Raw genomic sequence first — 15,675 nt, 5'->3', positions numbered from 1 at the left:
AGCTGTACTTTATGTGTGGTGCTAATACACACCTGTTAGCATGCTAACAGGCTAAATGTTACTACCTGCGACCTGAAATACCATTATGAGCATGTTAGCATGCTGACATTAGCATTTAGCACAGCTTTGCTGAAGTGCGGCCTCGTACTGTTTTTACCACATTACGATCACGACCACCAAGAAAAATGAATGTACTTATTTTTCATTGAGATTGTTTCTGCCGAAGCACAGTTGCCAGCATCTGGAAAATGTGACTTTTAGAAATGTATTTATGTTTCTATTTTTTGTGGTCAACGAACAGGAAACCAGCTTTGAGCTCGAAGCGTTTGGGACGAGCTTAATCAGATGTACCCAAACCTCCAAAAGTTATGTGAAACTTGAAAGATTGCTTTGTGATAAAAGACATTCAAAAGACATTTTAATGTCTTTTAATGTAAAATACTTTTTTTTTTACAGATTTTTAATTATTTTAGTTTTTGTAAACTGCTCATTTTATTGTGTATAATAGCACGTTGGGCACAGCACCGCAGTTCTGCGGCCTCACGCAGGGTTTTATGCCATTCCCCAGCTTAATGTCAATGTGTAGAGTAACAGTTTATTATACCAAGCCACAGGCCACCTTAATTAACCACCAGGCTGCCTCATGTTAGCGTATTTGCACCACAACCAGCTCCATTTGTTCCCATTAAAAATGAATTTGTCAGACAATAAAAGCATGTTTGTTTAAAAAGACGCTGCTGTTCTCTGTATGTTTAGTCTGTCTTCCGTTCTCCGGTGCTGTGTGGAAGTGAGTAAGTGGCTCCCGATGTCTATTAATGACATCCATTTATTTTCCGTGAGAAAGGAATTATTTTACTGTCTGCTGCTGCTATCTGTGCTGTAATTTAACAACCATTACTATGTTTGTCTAAGGCCCCAAATGTTCAAGTTTGCTTTGGGCAACTTCTCTCTTTGTCTCTCTCTCTCTCTTTTTCTCTCTCTCTGTAACACCCTCCCCTTTCCTTCGTCTGTTTTTCTCCTGTCTGCTTCCCAATTCAATTCCCAATTTCATTGTATTCGTTGGTGTTGGTCTCGGGAGCTCACGCTGCAAAGAACATCTTTTCTTCTGGCATTTTCCGAATTGATCCATGGCAGCCCGCGCTGTGGTCTAGCTGTGCTCATATCTTCAATAATTCATAAACAGTTCTCCCGGAGGTAGTTCATCATGCTGTTCTATAAAAGAAATACAGAAATTGATGTTGTTGTCTGCGGATATTTTACCCTTTTTTCTAAAAACACGAAGCCTTAGGGTTCATCTGTCGACAGCCTTTGTCACATAGATGCAGCACAAGGGAGAGATATCAGTGAAAGATAGAAATATTACTGCCTTTACTGTGTTTGGGCAAAAAGCCGAGAAGTATCCAGCTTGTGAGGTGTTTTATATAAGCTTAATAGATTATTATATGTACTGTTTTTGATGAAAATACTTTGAATGAATATACAATGGATATACAAGTAGTGTATACAACAGAAACATCTAGGGAAGTATAACTGGTATATATAATATGAAACCTTGGAATTATTACTCACCATTAATGCCAGACTTGTCTTCTCTCCTTGTAAAGCTAATGTTGTGAAACATGTTCGGGTTAAGAGCTATTCTCAATCAGGAAGACAGTTATTACAGCTATTAAAGCCACCATCCACTTTACGTAATCAAGGCAATTATACCTTAGCTGGAAGGCATACGACCATTCCCACCCACAGAGGGGGAGAGAGAAGATAGGCCATTTTGTCTCGCCGTTTGTTAACTCCCACATGTTTAATACAGGAAATATTGATGCTATTTCCACCAGTTGACTGATGGACTTGTTTTTGTGATTGTATTTCTCTCTGTGTAGGATTGCTGCTCCAGGAGAGTTTCATCGAGGAGCCTGATGGCTTGGTGTCTGTAAACCTGCTGGTGGTGTCTGCCGTTTCAGCCTTCTCAACAGGAGCCATCCTCTCCGGCCTCACCGTCTGCTGGATCATGAGTCACCGCCACCGCCACTCTCGAGGCTCCGGAGCCGGCGGCACCCGCCGCAAAAGTGACAAAGAGCAGAGCATGCTGGGGCAGGGCCGCAGCGGGTCAGTGATGAGCGTAACAAGAACCAGCGGCGGCGAGAGGCGGCGCTCACAGGTGGACAACCCCTTCGTCATGCCCAACGGCTGGTCTAAAGGAGAGATGGACCCGGGCCTGCTGCCCACCCCGGAGCAGACCCCGCTGCAGCAGAAACGGTCCATGCGTCTCCCAGACACCGACTGGGACCAGAGCCAGACCTTCCTCACCGCTGTGGGGACTCCCTGCCCCAACAACTCTGTCATCTACCTGAGCTCCAAGTTCCTGCATGGAGGTGGAGGGGGTGGAGGGATGGTCCGGATAGAGGACCCGGGGGAGGTCGTGCTGCCCCCGCACACAGAGCGCCAGCGCTACCTGATCCTAGCCACCCAGAGAGGGGAGCACGGTGGCGGTCGGCCCAGCGGCACCCTGAGGAACTCAGCGGGCGATTACATCTACCCCGCCACGCCGCAGGACTCCCCCGACCGACGGAGGGTGGTGTCCGCTCCCACGCCCCACATGGACTATGGGGAGCCTCGCTGGAGTCACGAGGCGCTCAACTACAACAGCAACAACGGAGTGTCCTATCACTCCCAGCGCCCGGGCCTCATCAGGCCAGATATGCACGGGCCTCGAGGGCTGGGAGAACTGGCTGACTTCAGCCATCTTCTAGGGAAGAACATGGGAGAGCGCACCCCCAGTGGCCAGTGAGGCAAAGTACGTGAGCCCTGGCACCAAGCTCTCTCTGAACACCCATTCCCTCCAACAGCAGACTGGAATAAATCAACCCCTCAGACTCACTGTCCCGGTCCAACCTTACCCTGTCTGTCCTCTCTCACTGTCATTCAATGTTCTGACGTCATTCAGCTGACTGAAGAGAGAGACAAAGAGACAGTTGAAAAAGAGGAGCAAACGCTCCTCACGTCTCCGCTCCTCTGCTCTTAATTATGAGGTGCACCCCTCTGCTCTGGAAAGTGGTACAACCCGCAGAGCTTGACTTTGGCACCACAGGACAAACAGTACGGTAAAGAGAGGGGTGCAAAGGAAAGGGAATCTTCTCAAAGGAGAGTGTGGAGATTTGAAAAACATTAAAAAAAAGACAATTTCCCCTCGCAGCGCCAAATGTGAAAGGTCTCCCTCCACCATTTTGTTCACCGTTTTGACACCATGGTTCTTCTTTGAGTGTGAATTTTTGTTTCGGCTTCGGTTTTTTTGTGCCAGTGGCATCCAGCAGACAACAATGTGCTTTACTTTGGATTTCAGATGAGACTACAACTGTTGTAGCCGTGCCAGAGGGCAGTGACTCTCAACCAATCATGCAGTGTGTGTGTGTGTGTACGTGATTGTGTGTGTGTGTGTGTGTGTGTGTATGCGATTGTGTGTGAATATGAGTGGCCACGACAACCCCATGTCCTGTCTTAACTGTGAAGTATAACTCTATAATGACATTTCTGTACGGAGGAGGTTGACGTTAACATTATTTTCCCTTTTTTATAAACAATCGCAGAGAGACAAATGGATTTTATTTTTTGTCTCAGTGTGTTTACCAATCAGAGGTGTGAGTGGTTGGCGGGTGAAGGGGTGAGACATTATTTTGTGATTCCCAGTTACCTCAGAGACGGCGCTGGACAGAGCCATCATGAAGTGAAAGAAAGCAATAATGAAACATATAAGGACGAAGAGAAAGCCAATTTAATTTGATGTTTTATGATATCATGTGTTTTTCTCAACAAAGCAAAGTGAAGTTTAGAGACGACAGCAGGAGATGGGCGCTGAACAATATCTCACCTCCATTCTTCGCTCCCCAGCTGACTCTCAGTACCCCCGGGTCTGCCTGGCCTAACCTGAGGCCCCCATGGGCTCTGCAGTCCATTTGAAGGAGGGAATGTGAGCTGTGGCTGTCTGGCTGTCTGACTGGGGCTGTGAGGCCCGGCACCTCGGGAGCTCCATTCAGCCTCTTCTGCCCGACACTGAGCCTCTTTGTGCCCCAGAAGCAGGAGGAGACTGCGGCAACAAATAGCCGTTAAGAGTCAGGGACCTAGCCCAGTGCCGCAGCCTCGCAGAATATCAATGAGGAGGACAGCAGCTCCATCCGTCATGTGAGATGTACCAAACAGGACCGGGCATCTCTTGTGCTTCGCCGACTCTGGTGGTTCACTGGTTTGCCAGGACAAGGGAGGAAGGCAGAGGGCTGAAACTAGGGACTGAGGCCAGAGCAAGCTGTCACAATGGTCATCCCTTGTGGCTTTATCCCTTTCAGTGTGTTTCACAACGAAAGCGGGATAAAGAAGACAGATGGGCATGGGTGTACTTGGGTGTGGAGTTACTCTTTCAGTCCGTTGTCTGATCTTTTGATGTTTTCAGTTTTTTTTTTTTGTCTGTTCCCATCCGTTCGTGATTCAAATGTAGATCCAGAGATAGCTTTAGTTCATCTGGGTCATGGTGTGTTAGAGGTGTCTGTCGGCTTGTGTGTGTGTGTGTGTGTGTGAGAGTGTCTTTGGGTTTTGTGTCCATGAATGCGTTACTCATATTGAGTGCAAAAAACTGCTTTGATCAGTTGTGCTTTCGTTCTCACCCTTCCTCTTTTATTCCACCCGTTTCTTTCTCTATTGAGCCGTTAATGTTTTGCAGCGACCCTTTGCTTGACATTCTCAAATCCGGGTTAAAAGTGTCGGAGACTCGCGTGGGAGTGCTTCTCACCATTATAAAGTACACAAAGAAGTACGGCTAAAATGGAGACGCTGGGCTTGAATAGATAAACAGTGCACACACACACACACACGCACAAGAAAATATCAGAATGTACAAATGTAAGTGCAGGGCATTACTTCACATTTCTTTTGATACCCTTCAGTTTTTGTGACTAATTAGAAAACATTGTTTTTGTTTTCAGGTGCAGAACCTCATTTGTATCACCCCTCTCATCAGTATCGTTTTCAGCCTCAGCTAGCAGCTGCTTTTAGCAATAACACACAAAAGATTAACAATACACTACCCAACACCAAACGGCAGAGCGTTCAACAGCTGAAGAGACAGACATGTTCCTCAATAGTTGGTGGAGACTGAAAATCAAGCCAATTTTTATTTATAAAGCACCTTTCAAACGAATCAAATCAAAGGGATTCATAATTGATAAGATTAAAACAATACAAAAATGCATAGAAGATAAAGAGACTAATGCACAACAAATTAAATAAAACAAAAGAATACAACAGTGAATGAATGAATCTTGGTAAAAACTGTATGTTAATGAAATCAAATTAGAGGGAAATAATATAAAAGTTGTTGCTCAAACCACAGCATTAGAACACATAAGACACTGTATACAATCTGAGTTAATACACCATAGAATTATAAAACATTACATGAGAGCCAGACTAAACAGATGGGGTTTAGTCGCTCGAGAAACTTGAAAAAATGTGTCAAAATTTCAATTTGAATCAAGGACAGTTCGATCACGGAAAAAGTAAACAAGATTGTAAATCAGACCAAATACCAGCTGACAGTTTTCGCGACTCAGCGCCGCGGACTCATTTTACTAAAACAGCATTGAGGTTCAGCACCCGGCCCTAAAAAACGAATAAAAAAAAGAAATACACAGCCAGAGCTGGAGGTACTGCATGAGACAAGCCAGTGAAAGAGATTTATGAAAGCAAGGACAGAGGAGGAGGTCAGGCGGGCGAACATGATGTTACTGCATTACCGCCTCAGCACATTAGTCCAGTGTATTCTTTACACATTCCACCCTGAAACAGCTCATTAGTACTGAGGATACGGAGCCCGGGCCCTCATCTCTGACTCTCTTTATCTCCCTCCGTCTCCATCTCTGCTGTGACCTGAGTGTGTGTGTGTCTGTGTGTGTGTCTGTGTGTGTGTGTGTGTGTGTGTGTGTGTGTGTGGCCTCTGTCTCGGCCGGCTTGCCCAGCCAGCCGTGTCCTCGCTCTGCATCTCCTACGGTGTTTCACTAAACATGCTTGATTAGGCAAAGTACATTCCCGGAACCCTCTAATGGCCCGATGAGCCCTTGAGATGATTACTACGGACACACCAGCCCTGAGAGGGAGGTGCACGTTTGACCCGCTCCTTACCCGCTTACCAACCACCAGCCTCGCGCACTCACAGCCGCACGTACAAATACCGTCGTCCCTCCAACCACATTCGGGATGCAATTGAATTAAGATCAGAAACAGAGCTCGGGCTTGAAATCGGCCGACACTGGCGGGTTCTAGGAAAGGTATACTGTACATGATGTTATCTTACTGACTGGATCATTTGATTACATTTGTTCAACATTACAGGGCAGCTGAGGAATTCAGGTGTAGGCTTGTGGAAGGCAGTCTGTTTATTACAGCCATCATCCTCCCTTTTCCTTACATACTTCATGTCATTCCCATTCCTCCTCTTTCTACAGCTGCACTTTGTCTCCTTTCAAAGCTCCGTTTTTATGAGCAGACTCACACTGCTGCATCTTTCTACACACACACACACACAGATCTAATATCTCTACCCAATTTATGTCCATGCTGCGCCGTCATCCTGTTTGTCACTATTAAAGGTTAGCTTGTTAATATAATGAGTTGGTGACAGAAACAGAAATCAAAGTAATTCACAAAATCCGGCTTTATTTCACATCAAATCCTTAATGTGTTAAAAAAAAAATTAGACATTTTCAAATCCTCTCATGCAGTAAATTGCTTTCCTTTCCTTAGAAATATTTTTTTTTTGGAGTTCTTTTTTTGTTCACACATATTGCCTCCAGTCCTACACACACACACACACACACACACACACACACACACACACACACACACACACACACACACACACACACATGAAATTCCCACCCAGCCCTCATGACCCAGTCTGTCTGTGTTCTTATTTATCAGGTTGTGTCTGTGTGCTTGTTAAAGTGACCATGCCTTTGTGTGTTGGGGTTGTTTGTGCCCTCTGGCCCAGTGATGCGATGCCCCCCCCCCAGCCAATAACTGCCATCTTACCCTACAGCGCTCCACTGTGCTGTAAAATGCTCTATGCCCCAGAAAGAGTCCAGAATCGGAGGCTAACTTTGACGAAACCCACCATCGCGCTTGAGAGTAGTGACATGAAACTGCTCCCTTCCGAGCCAACGTACGAGAGGGAGAGAAAAAAGCACAAAAACAAGGCGTTCGCATTCGCATTTTCGTAAAGTTGTCGATGTATTTAGTCAGCACATCCTTTCTGTCATGTTTGTTTTTTTCTTTCGTTTGTTTCTGCGGTAGATATTTGGTTTGAAATGATATGGGATATGATTGTATATGATTTCAATTTCTCTGGTGTGCCGGATTTGATGACGACAATGAAGATGAACCCGAAGACTATCATGATTATTATCGTGTTGACAGTGACAATGAAGCAGTACTGTGAGCAGCACTGAGGTGTTGCGTTTCCTCTTTGGATGCTGAATCTGAAAGGAAATGGAGGAGTAAGAGGAGTGAATGAACTCATCCAGACTTAAGGTCTCCTGCGAAGCGGATTCTCCTGCTACTGTGAAGGACCCCGTCGTCCTGTGGCCCCCCACCAGAGGCTGACCCCCCCCCCATTGCCCCTAGGGCCCTCCGGGGCACGCCGTCATCCGATGACTACACATGTCCCTACTACGTGTACATAACCTTGATGCTTACATGTAATTTAAGTGCAGTAGCTGCATGACGACACAGCCTCTGTGTGTGTACAGAAGTAGCGGCGTGTGAATTTGTACAGTACATGCAAGTGTGTGTGTGTGTGTGTGTGTGTGTGTGTGTGTTTGTGTGCGTGTGTGTGCTTGTGTCCGCGAAGAAATCTGTCTGACGTCACGCAAAACGAAACACGTGCATGCACCCTCCGACAACTGCCCAGTACACACATCCCCTCTACACACATGCTACACACACACACACACACACACACACACACACACACACACACACACGCCAACACACTCCAGCAGCTGTTCACCATTCTCCACATTGTCCTGAGCTCTGCCTGTCGCTCCGCATGGAGACTTTGCTCTATGTCAACTTTCTTATTCTAATAAACCACTCAGACATTGATCTTGAAGGTGTCATCATTGACTGCTGTGTGTTTGATATCCTCGATTGATTCGTGTCATTTATAATAACATTAAATAACCTGTAGCGCAGTGATTATTGCAACATGAAATACGTTGTTTTCTAATAAGACTGCGGTATGTTACCCACGATGTGTTTGAGTTGCACAGTCGTGGAAGAAGTGTTCAGATTGTTTCTTTAAGTAGCAGTACAATACATTCATGTTCATGTTCACTGGTTCAGGCTAACATGCTAAATGCTAACGTGACCCGATGTGACTGTAGAGCTTCATTCAGCTCAAAACAAGGGACAAAGGGACAGAGTGGACCGGTTATACTGGGATAAAGGGACAGAGTGCACTGGTTATACTGGGATAGAGGGACCGAGTGGACTGGTTATACTGGGACAAAGGGACCGAGTGGACCGGTTATATTGGGATAAAGGGGCCGAGTGGACCGGTTATATTGGGATAAAGGGGCCGAGTGGACCGGTTATACTGGGATAAAGGGACAGAGTGGACCGGTTATACTGGGATAAAGGGACCGAGTGGACCGGTTATACTGGGATAAAGGGGCCGAGTGGACCGGTTATACTGGGATAAAGGGACAGAGTGGACTGGTTATACTGGGATAAAGGGACAGAGTGGACCGGTTATATTGGGATAAAGGGGCCGAGTGGACCGGTTATATTGGGATAAAGGGGCCGAGTGGACCGGTTATACTGGGATTAAGGGACAGAGTGGACTGGTTATATTGGGATAAAGGGACCGAGTGGACTGGTTATACTGGGACAGAGAGACCGAGTGGACCGGTTATATGAAGAATTAGAGAATGAACGAGTAGAGAAGCTGAACCTGCAGTGGACTTTGCAGTTCCGTTTAGACAGAGTACGACAACAACACACTGCTGAACTAGCTTGAAATCTCCAGATGAGAACGTCAACACACACTTCGTTGGGACCACGCTGTTGCCTAGCAACGTAGTGGCGAGAGCGCGCTACCCGCGGTGTAGAAACTGTTTTGTTTCTCCTTTGCTGTAGCTGCAGCCGCTGTGGAGTTTTTATTATACATGCATGTGTATAATACGTACGTCTGCTTGGTGATATTTTATTCAACTGTTGATTCGAAAATAAAGAGTCTTGTCTTTTTTCGACTTCTTTTTTAAGCCAGTTTTATGTTCATAATTGACAGCAGTTGTAAGCACAGGCTGCATAGTGTCCGTGTCTTAACATGTTGCTGATGTAGTTCCACTTGTGTATAAGCTGACATTTAATGCAATCTATTCTTTAGCCTACTCTTTAATTCAACAATGGTGTCATATAAATGAACCCCCCACCCTTCTAAAATGTAACGCAGTCACTGACCTGCACTATAAATGACTAAAGATTAGATTGATAGGAGTATATAGTAGTAGGCTGCTCTTTCCACCTCTGAGAGCTCTGAGCAGCATTCCAGCTCGAAGCTGCACACAGTGTTGTAGTGTAGTACCATCAGTCTTTATTAGAGGGCGCTAAAGCTCCAAAAGACACTTTATGAGCGTTGCAATAAAATGCCAAAAGCCTGGAGCAAGACTTCTGTATATTCAGGAGAACAATCATAAAAATGTGTAAATCAGTGACAGAAATTGTCATTTACCTGTCAGTTCATATTGCCGGTATAGACAGATATTTACTTCACCCCCCCCCCCCCCCCTCTCCCACCCCAAACCTGCTCCTCTTCCCTCTCGGGAGCCTATCAGGCCATTTCACATCTGTTGAGTGGTGGAGGACTGTGAGGACCTGTCGGGAGCTCTCTTTCGCTGATGTTTTATGGGACTGAAGCCCTCGAATGCTGCAGTACTTGATTGATGTCGGAATGAAGGAGGAGGAGGAGGAGGAGGAGGAGGAGGAGGAGGAGGAGGAGGAGGAGGAGGAGGAGGGAGGTGGACAGTGACTGTGTCGCACCCTGCGTGCAATTACACTGGAGCATTTGGGGCGTTCAGTGTCCTCTGCAGATTTAAGGTCACTGCATGTGCCAGCTTTGGGATAATTTACAGCTTGTTTACACCCGGCCCAGATCTGTGAAGAATTACGAGGGAGTGTATACCTGACACCATGCAGTCCCTCATCCATCGATCTATCGATCTATCTATCGATCGATCTATCTATCTATCTATCTATCTGTCTGTCTGTCTGTCTGTCTGTCTGTCTGTCTGTCTGTCTGTCTGTTTCTTTCTTCCTCTCCTTCCCTCCTGCAGCCTCCACACACACAAACACTCACACACACACTCACACACACACACACACACACACACACACACACACACACACACACACACACACTCACACACACTCTCATTCTCTCTCATTATGATGAATCTGATTAATGAAGAGGCTGAAGCAGTGCCAGTGGGTATACTCTCCTTGATTTCACTCCTCCACAGCTGAGCTCCATGTAATGCCAGCTGGCGTGTCAATATTTGGTCTCCAAATATCTACTCTTCCTCAAAAACTAGACATGCTTATTTTCCTTCATACTGTTTGTTGGTGTACAACAACTCGACAAATTTAGATTGGACCAAAAACAACATGTGCGCCAGAGTGGGAGATACATTTTTTGACATGTTATTGTGATCGGGGTGTGTGAGGGAAGAAGCTGGTCAGCAGCATAATAACAAATTAAGCGTTTTATTTACCCAGAATTGACGTCCAAACCACAAACAAACACGTTGATCCAACACGTTCAACAGTTAATGAGGACAAGTGATGCGATAATCAAATCATTTTATGAACACATTCACTGAAACATGTATACCTTTCTGGTCAGACATGAACACTAACAGAGGGGACAGGTGGACTTAACATACATTGTACTCCACTATTTGACTTTGCTCTGGGCCTTAACATTGTGTCATGCAGACACATGGTGGAAAAGTCTTGATGTGAACTCTCATTCGTATGATACATTAATACAGGGGTGCTTCATTGATAAGAAACCTTCCTACACACACACACACACACACACACAAAATAGAGTTATGTGTGAGTTATGTGTGATAACCCTGAAAACACTGCATCCCCAAAAATATTTTTATATGTAAACATAGAAGTACAATATATCTAATCAGTGTCTTTTCTGTTATTGTTTCTTTATATCTCTGACATGAGATGTTGCTCATCAGACAGTCTTCCTCACACAATAACTGCTGTATCATATTGCAGGTGCTTTGCAATAATAACCGTGACCACCAGGGGTCGTTTTTGGGGGGGGGGGGGGGGGGGCTGAATCCACTCAAATCGAGAGAGTCAATTGAATTGTTTTGTCTCCGCCAGCGTTTATTCCCAGTTGGCTCCGAAAGAGATCAAATCATTCCAATCTAAAGCACATTTGGGATATATATGTTTTAAATATTTTACACAAAATGCTTGGAATGTAATAATGGATTGAGAACTTCATGGGGAAGTGAGCGGAGAAAAGCATGGCAGTAAGAGGGAAGTAATGAAATGGGAACTACACGGGGGGGTGAAATGCATGCAAAGGGTCGAGATGAAGGGGCAATTCAGTGGAGTTGTGTTTATGGACAGGAGCTTCAAATTTAATTTGGCAGTTAAAGTGGGAGCAGAGAGCCCCCAGGTGGACACACTGTATATCTTTTCAGTTTTTGACCACATGGCAGCATGTTACAGATTTGCTCGTTATCCACAGAAGTAAACCTGATAGACATGTTTATTCTTATTTGTGGGGAAAAGTTGTGTTGTGTAAGCTGAGATGAGCTCCTATACACAGGAGGTACTCGTGATCTGATAATGTGTTGGGTTGGTGAGATGTCTCTGGAAGTAGATGTAAAACTCAAGGTCCAGCAGCGTAACATTTTATTTCTTCATGTGTTAACTCTGCATTCTGCTTTATTTTCTGTGCACAAACCTTCCGCTTAGAGACATAAGAGCTGTGTTTAGTTCACTGCAGTAAGATAGCTACCACATATTTAATTCACTTTAATTCAGTACTCAGCTATGTATGAACACAGAAGAAAGAAACACTGCCTGTTTGGAGGTACTGGGAGCTCTGCAGTCCAAGAGTGCTGTGCAAACTAAACCTCTACATCTTATCATTTTACATCCAAACACATCTCTCCACCTTTGTTTTGTCTGATTTCTAAGTGGAGTCTGATAGCCGTACATTACGAGCAATAACCCCGACAGCAGTCGTACATGATATGCACATCTGTGAGTCGCCGAGAGCGCTTTAGGCCTAATTACAGTGTGGCTGGGCAGATGTAATTGGAAAATCAACAGGGTGCGTGAGTAAATGTGTGAAGGCCTAATTGGCAAGTCAGCAGGGTGTGCAGCTGCACCCTGTAAACTGTGACAAACATCTTCATGAACACAAACACCTCTGAGTTTGTGATTTGGTGTCTGCCGTCTCAACACTGAGAAGACATGCATGAAAAGCAGATTTTTTTTATCACCATATGTAAGCTGGAAGTAAACCTTTTTTTTTTGTTTATCCTTCCAGTGCGTTATGGTGTGTAAGGCCTCGGGCATCTTTTCTCGTCCATCACACCACCGCAAACATCATGCTATGATCAAGCAGTCGATTTTCTTTCGCCAAATCATTCCTCCTCTCTCTTTCCCCTTGTTTCCTGTCACCTCTAAACCACCCACTATCACTCAAAGCTTCTTTTTTTACATAATTTAAAACAGAACAAATACATATACATTATTTTTTAAAGGAAAGCAAAAGACATTTACGCTGATGATGACGACATAACATTCATATTGAAAGAACATGGCGTTCCACTAACTTGGAACAATCTCGGTTACTCTGGCGAGACAGTCTTAAGACATATAAGAAGGCCCTCCGTAATGCCAGATCAGCTTATTACTCATTGTTAATAGAGAAAAATAAGAACAACCCCAGGTTCCTCTTCAGCACTGTAGCCAGGCTGACAGAGAGTCACAGCTCTGTTGTGCCGAGTATCCCTATAGACCTCAGTAGCAATGACTTCATGAACTTCTTTAATGATAAGATTATGATTATTAGAGACAACATTAATAATCTCCTGCCCTCGACCGATCTTTCCACAAATAGAGTAACCTTAGAAACAGCTGTAAACCCTGATATATGTTTAGATGGCTTTACTCCCATCGACCTTGACAAACTGACTTCAACAATTTTTACATCTAAACCGTCCACCTGTCTCTTAGACCCTATACCGACTAGGCTGCTTAAAGAAGTGCTACCATTAATTAGCACAACTTTATTAGATATCATCAACCTGTCTTTAGTAACAGGTCATGTACCACAGTCCTTCAAAGTAGCTGTGATTAAACCTCTTCTTAAGAAGCCCACTCTGGATCCAGAGGTGTTGGCCAACTATAGACCGATCTCGAACCTTCCCTTCCTCTCTAAGATCCTTGAGAAAGCAGTTGCAAATCAGTTATGTGACTTTCTGTGTAACAATAGTTTATTTGAGGATTTTCAGTCAGGATTTAGAAAGCATCATAGCACAGAGACAGCTCTGGTAAAAATAACTAACGACCTTCTAATCGCATCAGACAAAGGACTCGTCTCTGTTCTTGTTCTGTTAGACCTTAGTGCTGCGTTCGACACTATAGACCACTACATCCTGTTGCAGAGACTGGAACATTATATTGGCATCAAAGGAACCGCACTGAACTGGTTTGGATCCTATTTATCGGATCGATCTCAGTTTGTTTATGTAAATGATGAAGCCTCAATGAGGACCAACGTCAGTTATGGAGTTCCACAAGGTTCTGTGCTTGGACCAATCTTGTTCACCTTATATATGCTTCCTTTAGGCAATATTATCAGAAAACACTCTATAACCTTTCATTGTTATGCAGATGATACTCAATTATATATATCGATCAAACCGGACGAAACCAACCAGCTTGCTAAACTGCAAGCGTGTCTTAAAGACATAAAAACCTGGATGACCTGCAACTTCCTGATGTTAAACTCAGACAAAACTGAAGTTATTCTACTAGGCCCAGAACACCTCCGAAATCAGTTCTCTAATGATATAGTTTCTCTAGATGGCATTGCGCTGGCATCCAGCAGCACCGTCAAGAATCTTGGAGTTACCTTTGATCAGGATTTGTCTTTCAACTCTCAGATAAAACTTATTTCTAGGACTGCCTTTTTTCACCTACGTAATATTTCAAAAATCAGGCACATCCTATCTCAAAGCGATGCAGAGAAATTAGTTCATGCATTTGTTACCTCTAGATTAGATTACTGCAATTCCTTATTTTCAGGCTGCTCTAATAAGTCTCTTAAATCTCTCCAGCTGATCCAGAATGCTGCAGCTCGTGTACTAACAAGAACTAAGAGGAGAGATCATATTACTCCTGTATTAGCTTCTCTGCACTGGCTCCCTGTAAAATCTAGAATAGAATTTAAAATCCTTTTACTGACCTACAAAGCCCGAACTGGTCAGGCTCCATCATATCTTAAAGAGCTTATAGTACCATACTGCCCTACTAGAGAGTTGCGATCCAGTGATTCAGGGTTACTTGTGGTTCCTAGAGTCTTAAAAAGTAGGACGGGAGCCAGAGCCTTCAGTTATCAAGCTCCTCTTCTGTGGAACCAGCTTCCCGTTTCTGTCCGGGGGGCAGACACACTCACCACATTTAAGAGTAGGCTTAAGACTTTCCTCTTTGACAGTGCTTATAGTTAGCGCTTTATAGTTAGGGCTGGCTCTGGCTTGCCTTGGACCGGCCCATGGACAAACTGGTATAGGCAAAAACTACAGGGGGACTTCCTACACTGAGCACCTCTCTCCTCCTCTTCTTCACCTCCGTCTGTATGCATTGATGTCCCATTAATGCTCATTACTAACTTTACTTCTTCCCCGGAGTATTTGTGCTTTCTCGCCTCACAGGATGACCGCAGTTTTATCTGGACACTGGTTCTTCAACCAGCCATGGCCCTGCTGACATCTACTACGATCTTCATGATTAACATTATTAATCCTATTACCGACACCATTAATGCACAGTACTGATTATTAATCCTATTACCGATACAATTAATGCACGGTACTCATTTTGTCTCTTCCCCGGAGTCCTTGTGCTTCCTCTCCTCACAGGTTTCCATGGAGCATGGTTTCATCTGGACCCTGGTCCTTCCTCCTACCATGGCCCTGCTGACTCCAACTGCTAATATCACTTTTATTATTACTCACATTACTATTTCATACTACCGATACCATTAATGCACATTATTGACCTGCTTCTTCACCAGAGTCTCTGTGCTTTCTCGCCTCACAGGTTCCTGTGTATCCGGGTTTACCTGGACCAGGTCTTGCCTCCTGTCGTGGTTGTGTCATACATTGAATGTGCTGTAATTACATTGAATGTGTTGTAATTCACTATCCTGTTCTACACATGACATCATTGCACGCCTGTCCATCCTGGGAGAGGGATCCCTCCTCTATTGCTCTCCCACAGGTTTCTTCCTCTTTCCTCCCCGTTAAAGGGGTTTTTGGGGAGTTTTTCCTGTTCTGATGTGAGGGTCCCGGGACAAGAAGA

General features: G+C 44.6%; 1 protein-coding gene across 3 annotated transcripts in view; it reads left to right on the top strand.

The window, feature by feature from the left end:
• sema6bb (sema domain, transmembrane domain (TM), and cytoplasmic domain, (semaphorin) 6Bb) overlaps nucleotides 1-6,874 on the top strand; it is a 122,133-nt gene extending 115,259 nt beyond the window's left edge. For all 3 annotated transcript variants that reach the window (XM_079267217.1, XM_079267215.1, XM_079267216.1), the window contains exon 17: nucleotides 1,881-6,874. In XM_079267217.1, the coding sequence (XP_079123343.1) occupies nucleotides 1,881-2,788 (908 nt within the window). In that variant the 3' untranslated portion in view covers nucleotides 2,789-6,874. The remainder of the gene's footprint in view (nucleotides 1-1,880) is intronic.
• The last annotated feature ends 8,801 nt before the right edge of the window (nucleotides 6,875-15,675 follow it).

The sequence above is a fragment of the Melanostigma gelatinosum genome (genome assembly GCF_949748355.1).
Source record: "Melanostigma gelatinosum genome assembly, chromosome: 4".
Taxonomy (NCBI): Eukaryota; Metazoa; Chordata; class Actinopteri; order Perciformes; family Zoarcidae; genus Melanostigma; species Melanostigma gelatinosum.
Note: the sequence above shows the minus strand (reverse complement) of the source record. Positions and strands in the feature narration are given on the sequence as shown.